This window comes from Triturus cristatus, chromosome 2_1 (assembly GCF_964204655.1).
Source record: "Triturus cristatus chromosome 2_1, aTriCri1.1, whole genome shotgun sequence".
NCBI classification, from domain to species: Eukaryota; Metazoa; Chordata; class Amphibia; order Caudata; family Salamandridae; genus Triturus; species Triturus cristatus.
Genome location: NC_140581.1, coordinates 32,209,933 through 32,232,607, shown reverse-complemented (window position 1 = coordinate 32,232,607; position 22,675 = coordinate 32,209,933). Strand labels below are relative to the sequence as shown.

The window sequence follows — 22,675 nt, the reverse complement described above, 5'->3', positions numbered from 1 at the left end:
AAGTGGCGGCCTCGCGGTCCCATACGAACCCAGACCTCTCTGCCCATACGACAGTATCACAAGTGGCGGCCTCGCGGTCCCATACGAACCCAGACCTCTCTACCCAGACGGCAGTCTCAGTACAATCGGCGGCCTCGCGATCCCATACGGATCCAGACCTCTCTGCCCATACGACAGTATCACATGTGGCGGCCTCGCGGTCCCATACGAACCCAGACCTCTCTACCTAGACGGCAGTCTCAGCACAATCGGCGGCCTCGCGATCCCATACGGATCCAGACCTCTCTGCCCATACGACAGTATCACAAGTGGCGGCCTCGCGGTCCCATACGAACCCAGACCTCTCTACCCAGACGGCAGTCTCAGCACAATCGGCGGCCTCGCGATCCCATACGGATCCAGACCTCTCTGCCCATACGACAGTATCACAAGTGGCGGCCTCGCGGTCCCATACGAACCCAGACCTCTCTACCTAGACGGCAGTCTCATACGACGGTTCATCCTATGATCACCATAACATACAAAAAGGGAATCAGTCTCACTATTCATCAGATCACACAAGGATTGCCAGTTCGGGCATAGCCTGTTCTCAGGTTTGAGGGGCTCCTCTTTCCCTTATTCAGTTACCATTTACCTGATCAGGGTTAACATCTGTTCATGTAGCCGCAGCTGACTAGAAGAATAGGCTACCCTCTTATACAAGAACACACAGCATATGTTGGTTCACTACAAACTGGATACTTTATTACTCATTGCACATACAATCACATAACATTACGATATAACACATAACCTGCAAAGAAAAGTGAAAGATTAAGTTGTACACTCTAATAAGAAAGGGTCGACATCACCTTAGTAGTATGTAGCCTGCACTCAGTGGTCATCTAGGCTCCCTTCTCGTCTGTGCCTCGGCTCGCCTGGAATCACCCTTCTCCGAGTCACTGGGACCTCTTCCTTATCGGCTACTCTCTCCTCTCTGGTTATTCTGTTAGGAAAGCATCTGTCTCTCAGTTCTTCTCCGCCCTCAAGATGGCGGCTGTCTTCCCTGGAATAAGTAGTAGCTCTACTGCTAACGGCTAGATGCCGCCTACGGACTGCCCTTGTAACTGCCTCAGACTTTCCCTAATATAGAGGTGCATTTCCTCATGGAATATTCCGGCCCGTAACCTGCCGCCCACCAAATTCTTGTACTTCCCCATACCAAGGACACGTTCCCAGCCGGCCGGCCTGATGTAGTGTCTTCGGCATGAAGAAAAATACAATCCTTCGATAAGGGCCGGCCTGAACCGGTTCTCTCCAAGCGAATAACACCTCATAACTAAAACATTACGTTTGACCTAGAAGAATCCCAAGCTGCCGGAGCAGAAAGAAAGATGGAGTCTCTCCCGTCTGAGGCCTACCAGGCCTGCATTCAGCACGGCTCCATGAAATACCCTCACTACAGGACAGGTTATCCCTAATACTAACGAATCTATCCCCTAGGCTATATGTGCAAGCCCTGATCTATGGGGAAGAGCACAGAATCATGTCGAAGTGCCTAGTAAATAGGCTCCATCCACTACTCTAACCCTTAGGCTTGAATGGTAAGAGACTGAAGTCACATTCAATCACTTGTTAACACAAGAAGGCCAGGAAAATCGAGCAGAACATTTCACCCTTGACTTCAGTCTATTATACATTCATTAAACAGAACTAACATCTGTGGAAGAATAATATGAAACAAAACTAACTGATCTATGTCTATTACCAGGTGTGCAGAAGTGAAGTAGTGAAGGAATACACTGAATAAAGCAACAGATGGAAATCAAAATGCCAATAGCAATCAGAATACCTCCTAATATTTGACGTAACATATGTAAATCAGGTAACCAATTAAAGAGCCAGTCAAACCAGCCCTGGTCAATGTGTTTTCTAACTTCTTCTGTTAAGTCATGTAGCTTATTAATGTGAGCTCGAATGGATTGTGTATGATCAGACAAGTTAAAACAACAAAGACCCTCAAAATCAGAACAATCGTGTCCATGTTTAAGCAAAAGATAATCAATGGCCGCTCGATTTTGCAAGATAGCCCTTCGTTCACCCTGGGCGTCTAATAGCATGTCCGACAGGACTGTAGAAGTATTATTAATGGATTTCACCATCCAGCAGGCCATTTTCTCAATAGATTTTGCATTATAAACTGCCAAAGCAGGAACACTAATAATTGAAATAGCCAGGCTAAGGTATTCGGACTTAGAATATAAATGCAAAGATGAGTCACAATCCTCCTGTAACCTCACTGTATCTCGAATCATACGAGAGTTGGCATTCGGATGTGATGAAAACATGAGCAAGCTTAGTCTAGTAATGGCACAAGGGCCTCCAGAAATATTTGCGGGGACATATGGCCAGGAAGTATTACCACATGAGAAAAGCCATCCGGCAGGTAGTAACATCGTGCAATAATGACTGGGGGCAACTACCATACTCTTGCAAGTCATGTTATTCTGAACAGAAGTACATATTTTCGGTGTCCTTTGAAGGCACAAAGTTCGTTCATGAGTGGTGAATGAGGTGGCACCTTTCAATTTTAAACGCATACATTCTGAAATTGCACTAGGATTACACGTAAGGAAAAAACACAAATCACCTTGTGTGATATTATAGGTAACTATTTGGGACTGGATGGGGGGTATCGGGTCTGACAATTCAGTACACAAGGGGCAATACTGATGGGTAGCGAAATCGCCCAGAAGAATATTGGGGCGAGCGGTTGATATATTGAAAATATGAGTCAGAGTCTCCAACGAAGCAGGGACAGCAACCAAACAAGTTGCCAAAATGTCATTTACTGATCTCATCGGTGTCAAGCAGAAATGAGGGGCGCTAGTCACCCGTTTCGCTAGTGAAGTCCAAAAGTTCGACGACGAATCCCACGCAGCGAAGGAACGCGACACTCGGGTTCTCAACTCATCCCGGGTTGATGGGATCCCTCCTCTCTCGTCGTACCAGCCCAAAAGGAGTCCAACGCCGACACATCCTGCAGCAACAGTCCAAAGAATGATCTGAAAGAGAATCAAATACAGGCATTATTCATTCTCGTAAGTAACATTTGTCAGCCGGGACTGCTTCCCAGCTATCTTTCCCTGGTCTCATAACTAAAATGGTATTATCTTGACCGGTTGCAATGACCTCTGCTTGTTCAGGGGGATTCTTAGGCGACTGCACCCAAACTCTGGCCCCAGGATTATCTGTGGAGCCAAAACCTTTCTGGCCTCGTACAGTTAGCAACGTTGGGGCAGTGCCTTTTACCATCTCACCACTGAAGACAGGCATTATTAGCAATTGAGCCACTCGGTCAGTTTTATGTATCAGTAAGTCAACCTCACTGCTATTCAGCAGGAGCACCTTAATCTCTCCCTGATAATCACTATCAATGATTCCTCCAAGCACCTGAATACCTTTTACAGCCAGCCCCGATCTAGGGGCAATTAATCCGAAATTTCCAGGTGGTATCTGAACACCAACACCTGTTTCAATGATGACTCGATCTTTACTTTTTATAATGGTGTCATCCATGGCATGCAAGTCTAAACCTGCCGACCCTGGGGTCGCTCTGCATGGAGCCAAAGCTCCGGGAGTAATCTCCCAGTACATCACAGTCTCTCTGATCTCGTTAGGTTTAGCATCAACATTCGGAGGAAACAAACGCATAAGTGGGGATTCAGCATTTAGAAAAGGACGGTTATTCAAAATCAATAGCGCTTGAGGCAAAAAATCTCGCCAATTCTTATACTTGTCATCTGTTAATTTGCGAAGTTGGTCTTTTAGCAGGCCATTTAACCTCTCCACAAGACCCGAGGCCTGTGGATAATATGGTATATGAAATACCCATTCAATATTGTTTTCCACACAGAATTCCTGTACCAATCTTCCACGAAAATGGGATGCATTATCAGATTGAATTTGGAATGGCACACCATAATACATCATAATCAATTCCAATGTTTTAATAGTATTCAATTGGGTAGCTTGCTTACAGGGAAGGGCCACCAACAGGCCACTGTATGTATCAACAATGGTGCAAACATATTGACAATTCCTACTCATAGGAAGTGGACCAATGTAATCAATCTGCCAAATTTGAGCGGGCAATTTCCCGCGATGTAAATGACCTTTAACAATTTGGGGCACTTTGCGCTGCCTGATATGCTGACAAATGGGACAATGTAGAATAACATTTTTAATTAAATCTAGGGGAATATAAATTCCTCGATCAGCAGCCCACCTGCTAGTGGCTTTCTCTCCAAAGTGTCCTGCTTTCTGGTGCGCCCATTTCGCCAATCCCGTAATATCAGAATCTTGCGTGTCCACCACTGCCTCAGCAATTTTAGATTTCTCATCTGCAATGTTATGAAAGAATTTGTCAAGAGAGTCTATCGGGGTATGAGCATCCACATGGAAGATTGTAACAGTACTCTGTGGGAGCATTTCCCAAATCTCCTGCCATAATTCTTTTCCCCACAATTCCTTGGAATGGATTTTCCAACTATGGGAATGCCAAGTCGGTAACCAAACTGCCAGTCCATTGGCAGTAGACCAAGAATTGGTAAAAATATGACATGTGCCAGGTAACTCTTGTTTCAGAACTTGATAAACAGCATAGAGTTCAGCAAATTGACTGCTCTTACCCTCACCAGTTGTACTCAGCAATTTTTGTGTGATCGGATTATAGGACACTGCCTTCCAATGCCGTTTCGTCCCTATGAACCTTGCTGAACCATCCGTAAACCAGACATGGTTTCTGTCCTCTGCGGACAAATCATCAAAAGGTTTACCCCACTTAACAGGAGACTCCTGTACTAAAGGTACGGAACATTCACTCTCAGTCTCAGTTGATGGCGCCCGTGCCACCTGCTCATGCAAAGATGCAACTCCTTTTTGTCCCACACGTGCCCTGTCTTGTATATACCATTTCCATTTAATCACACTCGCCTCTTGAGCGTGTCCAATTCGGTGAGTTTTCGTCGAACTCATAACCCACTGCATGATAGGAATTTCAGGTCGCAAAACTATATCATGTCCCAAAGTCAATTGCTCGGTATCCACCAGAGCCCAATAACATGCAAGTAGCTGTTTCTCAAAAGGTGTATAACGCTCACCAGCATCAGGTAACTTTTTGGTCCAGAAACCTAACGGTACTCTACTCTTGCCTTGTTTCTGCCACAAACTCCAATTCGCATAAAGGCCTTGTACAGACACATTCAAATCCACATCACCATCACATACAGGCCACAAATCCAGAGCATGCTGAATTGCTTCTTTTGCCAGACTGAACGCATCTTGATGTGGTTTACCCCATTCAAATGCATTCTTTTTACGAGTGACCTGGTACAAAGGGGCCAATATTTGACTCAAATGAGGAATATGCTGGCGCCAAAATCCAAACAAACCAATGAAGCTTTGGGCTTCTTTCCTATTTCTCGGAACTGCAAAATCAAGAATTTTCTGTTTAACCTGAGGGATCACTTCTCGGTGCCCTTCATGCCAATTAATACCCAAAAATTTCAGAGCCTGGGACGGACCTTGTAATTTATCCGGGTTGATTTCCCAACCTTTCTCACGCAAGCACTCAATGACTCTATCCAATTGGGTCTGAACTTCCTCTTGTGATTCACCTTGGATCAAAATATCATCAATATAGTGACATATCTGAATTTGTGGATGAACTGGTACCTCAGCCAGATGCTCTGCCACCAGCCGGTGACGTATCGTAGGACTATGCACATAGCCCTGAGGAAGACTTCTAAACGTCATTTGACGCCCGTTCCACGTAAAACTGAATTGTTCCTGACACTCAGGGCAATCGGAATCGAAAAGAAAGCATTAGCAATATCAATGGATGCATACCATGTACCTGGATGTTTCTGGATTCTTTCAATTAGGGTAATAACATCCGGTACTGCAACAGTCAAAGAGGGTGTGTGTCTATTCAATTCTCGATAATCAACAGTCATGCGCCAAGAATTATCACTCTTACGTACAGGCCAAACAGGATTATTCCAAGCAGAAGTAACTGGGGTTATAACTCCTGCATCCACCAACTCCTGAATAGTGGTACTAATCTCTTCATGACCACCTGGAATACGATACTGCTTCTGACGAACCACTTTTGTCGCCTGAGGAACTTTTATGGGGGGCATTCTTAAACGACCAACCCGTACAGGCCTGGACGATATATAATGTTTAGTTCCAAATTGGTAACATCCATCATCTAAGCGCAAAGTCATTCCTTTCAAAATATCAATTCCAATTATGAATTCTAAGAGTGGCACCACTAATACAGAGTATTCTTTTCTAGGAATTCTACCTATTCTTATTTCAAGTAAGGTTTGAACTGCGGGAGTTTCCTTTCCACCTAATCCGGTAATTGTAAAAGGCTGACCTTTAAACTTCTTTGATTTTCCATGAATAAGAGTGGCCTCCGCTCCTGTATCTACCAATGCTCGGGCCCTTTGGATATTACGATGTCTCCAATAAATATCAATATCTACATAGGGTCTATTATCTCTGTGAGCCCATCTGCGTACTGGAGCTTGACCTATTTCCTAGTCCTTTTTATTGTGTTCTGTGTACCAGGATAAATCAGGATAAAGACTCTCACGGTTCCTAGGTATCGATACCTCCTGTTCATATCCATCTCCATTACGAAATGGATTACTGTTCCCTGCATTGTACTGCGGGTTTCGATCGGCCAATATGTGTCGATCCTCTCTCCTGCTCAACTCAGGGGATTGATCCCTATCATCTCTACGTCTGCTGTTAACATAATCATCTCTCCCCCTCTCTCTTTCCCCCTCTCTCTCCCTGTCTCTCTCACGACGGGGGGACAAATCACGAGCATAACGTCGATCATCACGACGATCAGAGCGCCCACGGCGGTCGTCATCACCGCTACCGTCAGAAAAACCACGATCACACTCAGTTGTCCGAACACGCCGGGCACCCTCCTTTCGATCCAAGCCACGTTTGCGAAACATTTCCCACAAACGAGAAGTAGTCTCACCATCAATGTCCTCCTTACGCACACCATCAGCCAGAAGAGCAAGAAACATATCACGTCTAGTAAATTTATTTTCACCAGGAGTACGAGTGTCAGGCCGGGACTGCCGTTCAGGTTTAAACCACTCACCCAACTCACCGAGTTGGCGTACCGATTCCAGCACCACAGATAACATGTTACCAGTCTGATTAATCAATAAAGTCATCATGACCTGCTTATAAGCAACAGGGGAAGAACGAATAATACGATTCCGCACAGAAGATGTCAAGAAAGCATCAAGCAACCGGTCGGCAGTATTCAGAAAAATTGCCGTTTTCATCACCTCCTCTTTGAGACGTTGCGCAGCATCGCGCAAAGTATACCACGGTTTGTCATTCACAGGCCAGTCAGACTCAGTAGGATATGTTTGATTACAACCCTCAGTCGCCAATTGAAGCAAAGAAATTTGACCACCACCATTAAAGTTACGAAAATGATCCTGTACAGTAGAATCCGAACTCAAGGAGCAAAACTTCAAACAATCGCCAGCATCCAACATAATGCCAGCAGCGCCCAGTTCATAAAGGCGCACCATCCATGTGAGCAAGGGCTCACCAACTCGCTGCCGAAATCGCTGCAAAATATCACTAATTTCTTGTTGAGTAAAATCCTCCAAAGAGTCTAAAGCAATACCATTCGGAGCACCGGGAGCCTGCTGCACCTTCCGTCGAAAAACTGGATGCGCCGAGACCGCGGGATGAGGATTACAAGGAGCTCGACCAGTACACGTAGAGGAACAATCAGTGGAAGAAGCGTCGACCCCGCTCGAAGGACGAGCGTAATCACGGGATGCACCATCAGAGGCGCAAGAAGCAGATTTACAAGCACGGCCGGAGCGAGAGGACTCGCGCTTGGCAGACTCCTCACCCGAGGAAGGAGAATCACTCGAGTTCCAGATATTACCATCCCATTCATCAGGATTCCAATCCAGTCCGGCTTTCGCCACGACCAGACGCACCTTCCGCGTCGAAACTCGACCACGCCGATTCTTGTATTTATAACGAGCAATTCGCACAGCCGCTCTCTCGGCAATAGTTTGGTACGTCTCAAGTTTGTCAGCAAGCAACTTATTTTGACACCGCAAAAAAGTATGAGCATTCTGAATTTCAACAAAGTTCGCTTCCAAATCCTTATGCAAGTTCTGCAATTTCAACAACCTCTCATGGAGAATCCTGTACGCAGACAGAACAATCCAACCTCTGCGCCCTAAAACGGGAAGCTCATCACCCTTAGATACCGGCGCCTTCTGTAAGCAAGTAATCACATTAGCCGGCTCCGCCAGCTCCAAAAAAGAATTCCAATTCTCACTCAAACCAGTAGAATCAGCCCACTCACGGGCTAAGGCTTTATAAGGCGTTGAATCCCAACCGGGAATATCAACGGGCAACTTAAAAGCAGATTTCGACTTTCTAGAAAACATGTTTGAAAAGAAAGAAAAAGAGAAAAAGAAAAAGAAGAAAGAGAAAAGAAAATTATACGCAGGTAGATACAAATAATATACAAACAAAACCACGCACGCGCCAAAGGCAAACACAATACAACCACAACGCACACAGGTTTCGTAAACGGTACGTGACGCCAAATGTTCTGCTTGGGTTTTCGGATCAGATAGAACCCGCTCATCAGAGCCTCACTAACCCGGCCAGAACGTTACCCCCTCCCTAGAACCTATTTACAATCCTACAACCACATATATCTATCACCTAAGGACAGGGGATTCCTACTATGCATACCAAGATCTCATAAGTGGCGGCCTCGCGGTCCCATACGAACCCAGACCTCTCTGCCCATACGACAGTATCACAAGTGGCGGCCTCGCGGTCCCATACGAACCCAGACCTCTCTGCCCATACGACAGTATCACAAGTGGCGGCCTCGCGGTCCCATACGAACCCAGACCTCTCTGCCCATACGACAGTATCACAAGTGGCGGCCTCGCGGTCCCATACGAACCCAGACCTCTCTACCCAGACGGCAGTCTCAGTACAATCGGCGGCCTCGCGATCCCATACGGATCCAGACCTCTCTGCCCATACGACAGTATCACAAGTGGCGGCCTCGCGGTCCCATACGAACCCAGACCTCTCTACCTAGACGGCAGTCTCAGCACAATCGGCGGCCTCGCGATCCCATACGGATCCAGACCTCTCTGCCCATACGACAGTATCACAAGTGGCGGCCTCGCGGTCCCATACGAACCCAGACCTCTCTACCCAGACGGCAGTCTCAGCACAATCGGCGGCCTCGCGATCCCATACGGATCCAGACCTCTCTGCCCATACGACAGTATCACAAGTGGCGGCCTCGCGGTCCCATACGAACCCAGACCTCTCTACCTAGACGGCAGTCTCATACGACGGTTCATCCTATGATCACCATAACATACAAAAAGGGAATCAGTCTCACTATTCATCAGATCACACAAGGATTGCCAGTTCGGGCATAGCCTGTTCTCAGGTTTGAGGGGCTCCTCTTTCCCTTATTCAGTTACCATTTACCTGATCAGGGTTAACATCTGTTCATGTAGCCGCAGCTGACTAGAAGAATAGGCTACCCTCTTATACAAGAACACACAGCATATGTTGGTTCACTACAAACTGGATACTTTATTACTCATTGCACATACAATCACATAACATTACGATATAACACATAACCTGCAAAGAAAAGTGAAAGATTAAGTTGTACACTCTAATAAGAAAGGGTCGACATCACCTTAGTAGTATGTAGCCTGCACTCAGTGGTCATCTAGGCTCCCTTCTCGTCTGTGCCTCGGCTCGCCTGGAATCACCCTTCTCCGAGTCACTGGGACCTCTTCCTTATCGGCTACTCTCTCCTCTCTGGTTATTCTGTTAGGAAAGCATCTGTCTCTCAGTTCTTCTCCGCCCTCAAGATGGCGTCTGTCTTCCCTGGAATAAGTAGTAGCTCTACTGCTAACGGCTAGATGCCGCCTACGGACTGCCCTTGTAACTGCCTCAGACTTTCACTAATATAGAGGTGCATTTCCTCATGGAAAATTCCGGCCCGTAACCTGCCGCCCACCAAATTCTTGTACCTCCCCGTACCAAGGACACGTTCCCAGCCGGCCGGCCTGATGTAGTGTCTTCGGCATGAAGAAAAATACAATCCTTCGATAAGGGCCGGCCTGAACCGGTTCTCTCCAAGCGAATAACACCTCATAACTAAAACATTACGTTTGACCTAGAAGAATCCCAAGCTGCCGGAGCAGAAAGAAAGATGGAGTCTCTCCCGTTTGAGGCCTACCAGGCCTGCATTCAGCACGGCTCCATGAAATACCCTCACTACAGGACAGGTTATCCCTAATACTAACGAATCTATCCCCTAGGCTATATGTGCAAGCCCTGATCTATGGGGAAGAGCACAGAATCATGTCGAAGTGCCTAGTAAATAGGCTCCATCCACTACTCTAACCCTTAGGCTTGAATGGTAAGAGACTGAAGTCACATTCAATCACTTGTTAACACAAGAAGGCCAGGAAAATCGAGCAGAACACAAGGTCACTTTCTCCGGTGGTCCTTGGCATACCAGCAACGAGGACAACATCCGACTGCAGGCTAAATAATGGGAAAAAGCTACAAGGCAGCAGGACTTTTCCATCTATGCACTCCGGATCTGGAACAACAGCCTCATTTCCATCAGGACCACCCCAAAGTGGCTCCAAATAAAGGAAGAGTTGAAGACGCACCTCTTTAAAGAACACTACATCACAATACATTAACAGTCCACAAACCAGCTTCCTCTCTTATCACTTGTTGATTTTACGCTTATCTCTGTTGGTGTACAGTGCTCTGCTGCCTTTTGGCTAGGTCCGTGCTATAGCGTCTTGTGAGTTATAGATGACAGGACCCTTTGGGTTCCTGACGTACTCCGTAGACAAGTGACATAAGTGCGTGGGTGACAGAATTCATGATGCAGAATGTTCCGTTAACGATTACATGCTGAGCAACAAAGATGTGAAATACCAGGCTCTGTGTGTGGTGTGATCATTTACATGCTCCGAGGCTGGGGAGGACACTGCACGTGCTATGGAAAGAGCACATGCACACATACATACAATGCAAGATTTAAACCCACAGTGCCATTGGTCTCTTTACCTGTTGAAGGTGTCTTCTGAGCAAGTGAGCAGTGGCAGAGTAGGTCGCTTTGACCCTTCGTTTCAGCCTCAGAAACGATATCGATCTTATATTTGGTGGATCACACCACCAGGAACCCAGAAGCAGCACCTATGAGAGGTAAAACGTCTGGGGTAATGGCAAGGGCACTCAGAGATCTTTTTATGGGTCGGATTTCACAAGATGGTGATTTCTGACAAAGGAACTAATTTCATCTCCTCCTATATAAGAGAGGGATGTGGGAGCAAGCTTGAGTGATCAACCACTTATCCGCGGTGCACCACATGCAGACCCTGGGATTTGTTTAACTAGACCCTTAAGAGCATGATGTGAACTCTACCAGAAAGCCTTAGATGGAGGTGGGGGCCTCTCCTGCCATACCTCTTGTTCATGAAATTACAAAATGGGAGTGGGGTTGGGCACCGAGTGCATGTTCCTCTCACCTTAGTCAGCAAAGGTAAGGAAGGAATTCTGGAGCCATTCCAAAAGGGTGTGGAGGACTATATGAGTGCCATAATAAAGCTTTGCAGTTACGCTGTTAAATAACTACTTGATGATAGGGTTTATGCTGTGAATAAACCTATGTGCTGTATTTGGAGCCTGTGTCACATATAATGATATCATTTGTATTCATTTAAAAGCCCAATCAACTACCGAACTTTTAGATGTCTACTCCATCCCGATTTGTTTGTTCTACGTGAGCTATTGTGTTTTATTCTATATTGATTACCCCGGATCACATGGACATTAGGGTTGCTCTTGTTTGTGAAGAATATTTGGAAGCAGATGGCATGATATATGAGTCACCCGAAGAAAAACTATAAGGCGATAAAGGAATAGTATGACAAGAAAGTACTGCTGCCTAGGTGCCAGGAGGGTCCAGAGGTGTTTCTGCTGAAGCCCATATGTCCTTGAGCTTTGAAGGAAAACTGGTGTGAGACAGACAAGGAATGGGAGAAGGTTTCTGAGGTGGTTATTCCATGTGAACCGTCTAAAGCCATACCTGCAAAGAGACTTGACAGGAACAGTCTGGTAATAGCAGTGCAGGTTAAGGAGGACAATGGTCCACTCTACGACCTCTTAAACAGTGATGAAAAGGATGTCTCTGCGGGAGAGTAAAGCCTTCCCTCTAATAGACCTCCTAAACAAGAAGAAGAATGTAAAGAGGTTCTGAGATGATTTTCCCATCTCTTTTTGTTGAGCCGAGGGTTCACATCTGTCTTTGTGCATAACGTTGACACGGGGGCAGCTTGCTTGTGAAGAGCAAGACAGACACGTTATCAGACTAAATCCAGGAAGGTATAAAGACAGAAGTCACCAGGAAATTGCAGGTGAAAATGACCGAGCACTCCCATCGTCATAGGCCAGCCCAGTGATGTTAGTTCCTAAGCAATGGTCAACAGACCAGTGCTCGCTCATGGGCTATACAGCATAGGCAATAGGGTTCTCGGTAACCTGATCAAGATGGCTGATAGGCTCATAGACAGGATGTGGCTGCCCGCTTTTTGCGCACTTTTGATTTGGGTATTTGCAGATTGAATTGCCGTCTAGACCTAGTCTACGCTCTATATGATGGAAGGCATGTGCAAATTGTAGTCATGCCTTCTGGGCACAAGAAGACTCCTGTCACTTCACATTGGCTGGTGAACCATTTTCTATTAGAGCTTGAAAGTTCTGCACGGCATACCAGGATAATACTGCCACCTTTAGCAATTCCTGGAAAAACCACCAAAGGCACATAGACCAGGTGGCCAGCATACAGGAGGCACAACTGACCATCAACAAAACCCTCTTTATTGCACCCTGGATATCAGGTCAGTCTGGAAAGATTCTCCTTGTGGATGCTGAGATCTAGAGTGTGTTAGAATGGGAAGTCCCCACAACACAAGTCCAAGTGAAGAGCATTTTTTGACTGCGGTGAACCAATAGACCATATTTGATACCAACAGCCTTGATATCCAAGAAACAGCCCCAGCAGGTGATCTGGACTGCAGAGTGCCAGAGCTCTTTTGAGGACCTGATGGTTTGCAATGCGTTTGTTGAAGGCACTTGACCTCCATTGTACAGGCAGATGTCTCAGGAAAGGGAGTGGAAGCGTTCCGACTCAACTTGATGACAAGAATTGTGGGCATCCAGTGGCATTCATTAGTCACACATTGGCCCATAAGGAACACAACTGGGCTACCACAGAGTAGGAGTGCTTTGCAATAGTATAAACCCAGAGGAGGTTCCGCCCTTATGTTTACTGTTTGGCACCAACTTCATGGTCCAGACAGATCACAACCTGCTTACGTTGTTGATGGTGATGAAGGGTGAGGACTGAGCTAGAACTCACTGCGGAACAAAAGGCTGGACTGCGGTATGGGAATGCTGATGTTCTTTGAATGGTATTACAAAAAGAATCCCAGGATGGCCGTCCGTATGTACGTGGTGTGGTCATATGGGGGGCATCGTTATACAGTACTTCATAAAGTTTTATAAACTTTATTTTTCATTGGAAAGTTTTATATAAGCATTTCCACAGAAAATAAGCATTGGCAAACCAATAGGCCTGACCCAATGTCAGACCTACGGACTTTGCAGATGTATGTTCCAGATGGAATCTATGTCAGCCGATGATCCAACCACTTTGTAGAGCTGGCTCAGGCTCTTAAGTTGTATATGCAAGCCCACTAACAGGGTCTTAAACTGTATATGCAAGCCCACACTATTTTTTCACTTTCTCAATCCCTTGCTGATCTCTTACAGTTGCCTAATCCCTCCTTTATAACAAACACAACTGTAGACTCCTTTTACATGCCTCCTGCTGACTCTTTGGTACTGCTCCTTCCTGTCTCACTTTTTAAGATACTTTTTTAGGTCCCGTGCTGCATAGGAAAAGACCTTTAGAAATCGATTTAGTTTTGCTGCCAAAAACATGCACGCATTGCATTGCTTTAAATGGCAACGCGTGCACGCTTGGCGATTCCCTTACGGGAGCGAGCTTTCAAACCATCTGTTTGTAATTAACAGATGGGTCCTGCTCGCTCCCGCAAGGGAAACAGGCGCAGGCCCCCTCCTCTCTCCCCTCTCCCTGCTGCCTCCTTCTTTCCTCGTCTTTTTTTTACCTTCAGTGCGAGGCGCGCGGGCTTGTATTTTTAGCTTCCATGAGATTGTGATTTGCCCAGGATCACAGAATGCTTGAGCCTCCTGCCAGACTCGATCCTGGACCTCTAGTTTTGAAGTCGGCCGCTCTACCCAACCCTATTCGCAAAAGTGTACAAGAAATCTATTTAAGGCAACAAGGGGCATATTATCAAGCACGGCGTTGAAATTATCGCCGCTTAAGCGGCAGAAATCTGCCGGAAAGCGGCGATAATGGGCTTGATAATATGCCCGTGAGAATTCCAATAGAAGCCCATGTTGACATCAGAACATGGGCTTCTATTGGAATTCTCAATGGCAGCCACAGTCGGTAGTGGGAGTAGCTGCCGGGCGGTGATGTGAGGAGGGGTAGGGTGGGGGGCAGTAAAACTATGGATTACGGAGGTTTACAGGTAAGTAAACATATAAATTAATAAAACGAATTTCGTTGCGTGAACTGCAACCCCAAATGCGATGCAGTACAAGCAACGAAATTCGTTTTATTGATTTATATGTTTACTTACCTGTAAACCTCCGTAATCCATAGTTTACTACCCCCCACCCTGCCCCTCCCCCTCCCCACGTCACCGCCCGGCAGCTACTCCCAGTACAGATCGCGGATGCTCAAGGGCATATTATAAAGCCAATTATCGCCCCGCCGCTAAAGCGGCGATAATTTTAACACCGTTTCTTGATAATATGCCCTCAAGTTCTTACCAGAGAAATCGCCTAGTCACTGTCCCTTCAGAAACGCGGGCAGAGCATTAAGGGGCATATCAGCAACGAGGCGATATAAAAGTATTGCCGCTTTTGTGTCCATTTTCGGGCGAAAAGCGGCGATAATTTTATCACCTAATTAGCAAGGTCACGCTATTGCGTGAAACCTTGCATTAGTGCCCAGATTGTTAACGTCCAGCTTTGCATCTCTAATGAGATGCAAAGTGGGCGTTCCTGACCTGACATGACTGGAGAAATGTCGCTAAGCGACATTTCTCCTATCATCAAGCCCCATGCTATGAAGCTATGAAGCTACTTTCCTTACACCTGCTTCAGGACTGACTTAGCCATGATATCCTATGGAAGGTGGATATCATGGCTAAGTTTGTGAGGCCCTATCAACAAGCTAACACCAAACTTCGTGAGATTAGCGTTCATTTTCCCTGTTCCTTGTTAATATGCCCCTAAGTACGTCAAGGAGAGGAGATGCATACATTTCGGAAAAATCTCTACACCCATATTTTGCCGCCAAAGTGTGTTTCTGTGTGTCTTAGTACAGCTATAAGAGCGATATGTCCATCTATGAACTCCTGACGGTTTGCACTTTTATGTCCTGTGATACATGTTTGGATGAAAGGAAAACCATCAGTTTTCGTTGATTTTTCCAAAATGTATTGTTGACTTCCACTATTAATATGGGCCATGATGTTATCAAAATTCCTGTTAGGGGGAAACCTTTATTCGTGATGCTGCCCTTTGCTGCCACCTAACGTCAGCTAGAGGAAACAAGCCCACTTCTTGGACATCTGTGATACACAGTCGGGTACTTACTTTACTTGCACATTTCATCAAACGCATCCCCTGGCAAGAGGCTACGTGTCAATTGAAAAGCATTGCAAAGTTTCATCTAGGGAGTTCAGTAGGGTCAAAGAAGGACAGATGCCATAAACGTGCACTGCAGCACATACAATGTGAGGGGATAAACAAAGAAAAGGCTTAGCGATTGAAGGGAGGCGCTGAGTTTCAAGGTTTAGAATTACGGTCTCTTTAATTAAGAGACAGTGAGGACCAAATTATGTGGCGGATTGACTAAATTATGCGGCAGAAAAGGCATAGTCCATGGAATAAGGCACATTTTGTGATGACATCACTTCTTTAGTCATCTGTACACATTTGAACACTGTGTGGGCAAAGGGTTCACCCACTTCTTACCAGTTTAACACCCAAATACAGCAATAAGCAACTGAAAAGTCAACCTTTGGGACAGGCTTTGCACTGCACAGCAATAGGTGTTGCAGTGTTTTTAAAACTTTTGATCCGTTTAATTAGAAACAATTTTTTCTTGCTGAAATCTGTAAAAAATGCAGTAGGTCAGAAATTCTTAACCTTTTGACTTCTGTGGACCCACCACTGAGTCATTATAGGAAGCAGTTCTATAATTTGAACTTCAAAACAAGACACACAAATACAAAAACAAATACACACAAATTTTGTTTTGTTTAATTCACAATCAAATATATATATTTTTTTAACAATTTCAATTTTGGTTAGTTATTTGTATATACTTTATTAAATGTAATGTGTTACATGTAATATTATTTCATATAATTTAATTTGGTAACACATTCCCGGACCCCAGGAGTAAGTTTAGCAGACCCCTAGGGGTCCTCGGACCACAGGTTAAGAACCACTACAGTAGGTGATAGTGTGGCAAATGCACCAAATCCATAATTATGCGGAAAATGCCAAAGAATAACATAATTCCAGTGGCCTGCTTATAATTCGGTCAAGAAGATTCCTCTGTGCATTCAACACATTGCTAAAATTGGAGAAAATAGGGTTACCACCTCTCTTAAGAGAAAAAGACAGGTCATTGTTTCATGTTTTGAGAATCAGGAGGGGCTTAGAGCTGGTTCTTGCATAATAATTTAGTATATCCCCCATACGTTTGTTCTTTAACACAGCCATTCTGCTTCTGTTTCTTTAATAATTATTTAAAAACAGTTCAGCCAGATCCAGAATCCTTCTGAAGTGATGTTTTGCAGTTAGTATTGCTGCTTTAATTTAATATTCCAAAATGGGGGGAAAAACACTAGTTTAAGCACATTCTTCGTTTTTTTTACTAACCTTGACGCAGAAATACTGCCAAGCCACTAAATTACCTACTAGGAGGCGACTGTATCAATGAATCAGATATATGTCCAAACCCCCTCTCTAATATAAATTTGGAACTGCCCACTGGTCTGAACTGGACCTGAAACCCCATAGTATTCTGTGTGCAGAACCTCGTGCTGGGATGTATGCTGCCTACAGCCCCCCACAGCCCCTTCTCTTCGGGCCGGCAATGATGGTGAGTCACTTAGACCTCTGCAATGCCAAGGAGCGCCAACAAACAACGCACCACAGCAAATGCCAGGACAGAGCAAAACGCGCACCTATTTCCTAAGAGGTCTTCGTGTTAAAGTATGCTCAAGTACTGTTTTTGCATAGTCAGAGCTACTGCACAAATGCAAATGTTATGTTAATAGGTACTTGATAGAGCACATGGGATTCGCCTGAAGGGGCGTCTCGGTGCTGCGGTGACCGTCAGATGAAGTAGCAGCTGATCAGAACAACCAAGTGTTGATATGTGTTCTGAAGCCAGAGAAGTCGGGACATGCACAAAGGAACAAAAAGAGTCTATTCCAATGGTAGGGGCAAGAGGAGAGAAGGGCCACCCGCCGTATGTTGACATGTGATGCGACGAGGACACAGGAGAAGTTGTTTTTTTGATCATAGGTTTCTGTCAGGGTGGTAGGGGATGAGTTTATCCTGTAAGTTCTTAGGGCCTTTACCTATCAGGGCTTTGTGAGTTAGACAGACTAGTGTAAACAGTGTTCTCTTCCTACTAGGGAGCCAGCGGTGGTCACTGAGCGAGGGCGCCTCTGCAGTTATATACAGTAACAAGCATTGGCATAGCCAATAGGTCTCGCCTTTGTGATCTTATAAGTGTTTAGACATACAACAGTTGATGTTGTTGCACCAAGGATATTGTACTGCATAACTAAATACTTATAAGGTTCCAAAGGCGAGACCTATTGGCTATGCCAATGCTTGTTTCAATTAATTATAGGCAAAGGAAATGTCAATGTGTGTGCAATTTAATATTTTCAAACCCCACTGAAAAAAGAATTCATGCAGCAGAGACTCACTCTTGGTGACGTCAGACTAGCACAGGACACAAAGGAAAGAGCAGCAACGGGGGTAGTAAATCCCGATGAGAGGTAAGCGAACAAACTAGGAAACCACAGTGCGCCACAAAACATTTTCAGCCACAGTTCTGAAGACTGCTCCAGAAGGTATCCTCTGGGTCTCTGGAGATTTCACTCAAACTTAGATTTTTTTCTTTCTCTCTTGTCACTTTTCCTCCTCTTTTTCTCTTACTCATTCTTTCTTTGCCTTTCATTTCTCATGTGTCATGTCTCCTTGTCTGTTCTCCTTCTCACCTTTTCTCTGCTTCTCACCTATAACTGGTTGTTCATCCTGTCTCATTCTCTCCCCCTTTCTCCCTCTTTTCTCTCCCCCTTTCACTTTCCCCCTCTTCACTATTATAACTTCTCACCTGATCTCTTGAGCTGCTGACTTCTCTTTATGGACTTGGTTCTCTGCGCACGTGGCGGGCGGGCTCGTGGTACGTGAATGTCCAATATCCCTTCTCGCTCCAGCTCGTTCAGATCAACTTGGTCCCTGCTTTTATGACAGGGAAACAGTGAGTTGTCACATAATTCATTCCACTCCCTATCTGTACCTGTTTTCATCTACTTCTTCTCTCCTCTGGCCAGCAGGGCTAGAGTCGGTACCCTGAGGGACACGGCAGCACGCGTCTCAATGCTTGCCTGTCAGGAGGATTCCTATGTGATGCAAACCCACCCTCTGAAAACCTTACAGCAGTCCCTGTAGATAAAGGAAGCCACAGGACCGACCCTACATAGAACAATCTATGGCTGCCCTCGTGCTGGCGGTAACATCTATGTTGGCCCTTACGCAAGGGAAACCTTGAAAATCCTGGGCCTCATTTATGAAAAGTGACGCATCACTGGGCAAAAACAGCGATGTGTCACTTTTCATAGCGCCATCCTTACGACACCGTGGATGTGCCGTATTTACAATGCGGCGCTCCATGGCCCAAGGATTTACAGATACATCAGGAATTCTGATGTATCTAGTGGTGCAAAAATGATGCATTGCTGGTGTGCGCCAGAAAACTGACGCACCTCCAGCAATGTGTCATGACCCATGGGTGAGTCCCATGTGAGAAGACATGCGTCAATCCAGGTGTAAGTCGTAGAAGTGGCATAGTGAAATCTCATAAATGTCACTGCGCCACTTCTACTATGCTTTTATACATGGGAACGCCCCCTCTGCATACATTATACCTGACACAAGTATAATGTAGCGCAGGCCTTTACAAAGTGACACAGATGTCTAGATGCGCCACTTTGTAAGTAGGGAGCAGTGTGGTGCATTGATAACCCCGTTGCCGCAGAATCACAACAAAGTGGCGCAACGGCAGCACACGCCCTTCATAAAGAAGGCCCCCTGTCTTTACACAGCTTCCCCTGAAATTACAGGATGTTACAAAATTGAATATGGGAAGATTTTCAAATCAATGTCCTTGTATTTGTAAAATCCTGCAAGGATATTGCTTCCCCGTATGAAAAGAGGAGACACCATTGAACGATGTTGCTTCAGCTACATGCTAAGAATGTTGCAAAGATGCTGCTGCATTTTTATGTGAAGAATGCTGCTAGGACGTCAATGCCCCTGCATGTGAAAAAGGCAACAAGGAAGCTGCTGTGTGAAGTATGTTATGTTATGTTAATCGTTTTTATAAGGCGCGCAGCTGCCCCAGCCAAGGGGCGTCCCGGCGCCTGATCAGGTACCACAACACAACAGATCGATGCTAATAAGGGAAAAGGAGGGAATCAGTCAGCGATTGGGAACAGAAAAGTTTTTATGGCGCGCCTAAAGGAAGTAAGGCTATTCAGGGCTCGAATATGGACAGGGAGAGAATTCCATAATCCTGCTGCTAATACTCGAAAAGAGCGACCTCCCATCCTACTAAGTCTAAACCGTGTATTGACCGCCAGATGGAGAGATTCCGATCTAAGAGACCGCGTAGGAACATAGGAGGAGACAAGCTTAGCGAGGGCTGGAGGAGAGGAAAGCTTCAAGATTTTAAATGTCAGGCAAAGAGCCTTAAATTTAATTCTCTGTCTAACCGGCAGCCAGTGAAGAGAGGTCAAAACTGCAGAGACAGAGCATTGTCTAGGGAGGCCAACGATGGCATGCGCCGCGGCATTCTGCACCCTTTGCAATCTAGTAGCCTCCGCCTGATTCACTCCGAGCAGTAGCGCACTCCCATAATCCAGCTGAGAAAGAATGGAGGCTTGGACCACCAGTTGCCGAGTAGGGGGGTCGAAGAATTTGAGGACCGGTCTCAGCCCTCGCAGAATACCATAACAGGTAGCTGCAACCTTCTTCGTGTGGCTGGTAAAAGAGAGTGTAGGATCCAGCCAAACCCCCAAGTTCTTAACTTCGGCAGCTGGGATGGGAGTCACCCCCAATTCTGGAGGCCACCACTGGTCTCCCCAAAGCTCCGCCTGCTTTCCTAAAATCAGGACCTCGGTCTTTTTGGCATTTAACTGCAAACAGTTAGTACGCATCCAATTTTCCACGGCTATGAGTCCTGCACGAAATCTGGGAGCGTTCACCTCGGGGGCACCGCTGAGTGTCACCGCCAGCTGCGTGTCGTCAGCATACGATGTCATAGTAAGGCCACATTGTCTGACGACTGCAGCCAGCGGTTTCACATATAGATTAAATAGAGTGGGGCTCAGCGCAGAGCCCTGCGGAACCCCCAGCCCCAGTGGATGGAAAGAGGACTGACAAGGTGGAATAGCCACTTTAAAAAACCGGTCCGAAAGGAAAGAGCGAAACCATTGGAGAGCAGTCCCCTCAATTCCCACTCCCTCCAAGCACCGGATCAGGATGTCATGAGACACCGTGTCAAACGCGGCGCTCAGATCTAACAGGAGGAGCGCCGCTGTCTGCCCAGCATCCAGCACCATTCGCAAGTGCTCAGTCACAAAGAGCAGTGCAGTTTCGGTGCTGTGTTGTGCACGAAAACCATTCTGGCTCTGGTCAAGAATGTTATTACGAGAAAGGTGGGCAGACAAGATGGAGTTCACGTGTGCCTCAGTAACCTTGGCGGTCCAGGGCAGGAGGGAGATGGGGGATGAGTATAGTGAAAGAGTGCCGCCACCCTCCCATGTGAGGACATGAAAAGACTGCTGCAAGGATGGAGATGCTCCTGTGTATGAAGAGTGCTGCAAGGATGGAGATGCTCTTGTGTATGAAGAGTGCTGCAAGGATGGAGATGCTCTTGTGTATGAAGACTGCTGCAAGGATGGAGATGCTCTTGTGTATGAAGAGTGCTGCAAGGATGGAGATGCTCTTGTGTATGAAGAGTGCTGCAAGGATGGAGATGCTCTTGTATATGAAGAGTGCTGCAAGGATGGAGATGCTCTTGTGTATGAAGAGTACTGCAAGGATGGAAATACTCTTGTATATGAAGAGTGCTGCAAGGATGGAGATGCTCTTGTGTATGAAGACTGCTGCAAGGATGGAGATGCTCTTGTGTATGAAGAGTGCTGCAAGGATGGAGATGCTCTTGTATATGAAGAGTGCTGCATGGATGGAGATGCTCTTGTATATGAAGAGTGCTGCAAGGATGGAGATGCTCTTGCATATGAAGAGTGCTGCAAGGATGGAGATGCTCTTGCATATGAAGAGTGCTGCAAGGATGGAGATGCTCTTGCGTATGAAGAGTGCTGCAAGGATGGAGATGCTCTTGCGTATGAAGAGTGCTGCAAGGATGGAGATGCTCTTGTGTATGAAGAGTGCTGCAAGGATGGAGATGCTCTTGTGTATGAAGAGTGCTGCAAGGATGGAGATGCTCTTGTATATGAAGAGTGCTGCAAGGATGGAGATGCTCTTGTATATGAAGAGTACTGCAAGGATGGAAATACTCTTGTATATGAAGAGTGCTGCAAGGATGGAGATGCTCTTGTATATGAAGAGTGCTGCAAGGATGGAGATGCTCTTGTGTATCAAGAGTGCTGCAAGGATGGAGATGCTCTTGTGTATGAAGAGTGCTGCAAGGATGGAGATGCTCTTGTGTATGAAGAGTGCTGCAAGGATGGAGATGCTCTTGTGTATGAAGACTGCTGCAAGGATAGAGATGCTCTTGTGTATGAAGAGTGCTGCAAGGATGGAGATGCTCTTGTATATGAAGAGTACTGCAAGGATGGAAATACTCTTGTATATGAAGAGTGCTGCAAGGATGGAGATGCTCTTGTATATGAAGAGTGCTGCAAGGATGGAGATGCTCTTGTATATGAAGAGTGCTGCAAGGATGGAGATGCTCTTGTATATGAAGAGTGCTGCAAGGATGCTGCAAGGATGGAGATGCTCTTGTGTATGAAGAGTGCTGCAAGGATGGAGATGCTCTTGTGTATGAAGAGTGCTGCAAGGATGGAGATGCTCTTGTATGTGAAGAGTGCTGCAAGGATGGAAATGC

The 22,675-nt window shown here is 46.0% G+C and overlaps 1 protein-coding gene across 7 annotated transcripts in view; it reads right to left on the bottom strand.

The window, feature by feature from the left end:
• Positions 1-22,675, bottom strand: part of LOC146863653 (putative E3 ubiquitin-protein ligase HERC1) — a 1,482,062-nt gene that overhangs the window by 522,328 nt on the left and 937,059 nt on the right. For 5 of the 7 annotated variants that reach the window (XM_085627737.1, XM_085627739.1, XM_085627735.1 and 2 more), the window contains one exon: positions 18,656-18,783. The exons of the other annotated variants lie outside the window; for them this stretch is intronic. In XM_085627737.1, the coding sequence (XP_085483863.1) occupies positions 18,656-18,783 (128 nt within the window). The remainder of the gene's footprint in view (positions 1-18,655; positions 18,784-22,675) is intronic. 7 annotated transcript variants of the gene reach the window in all.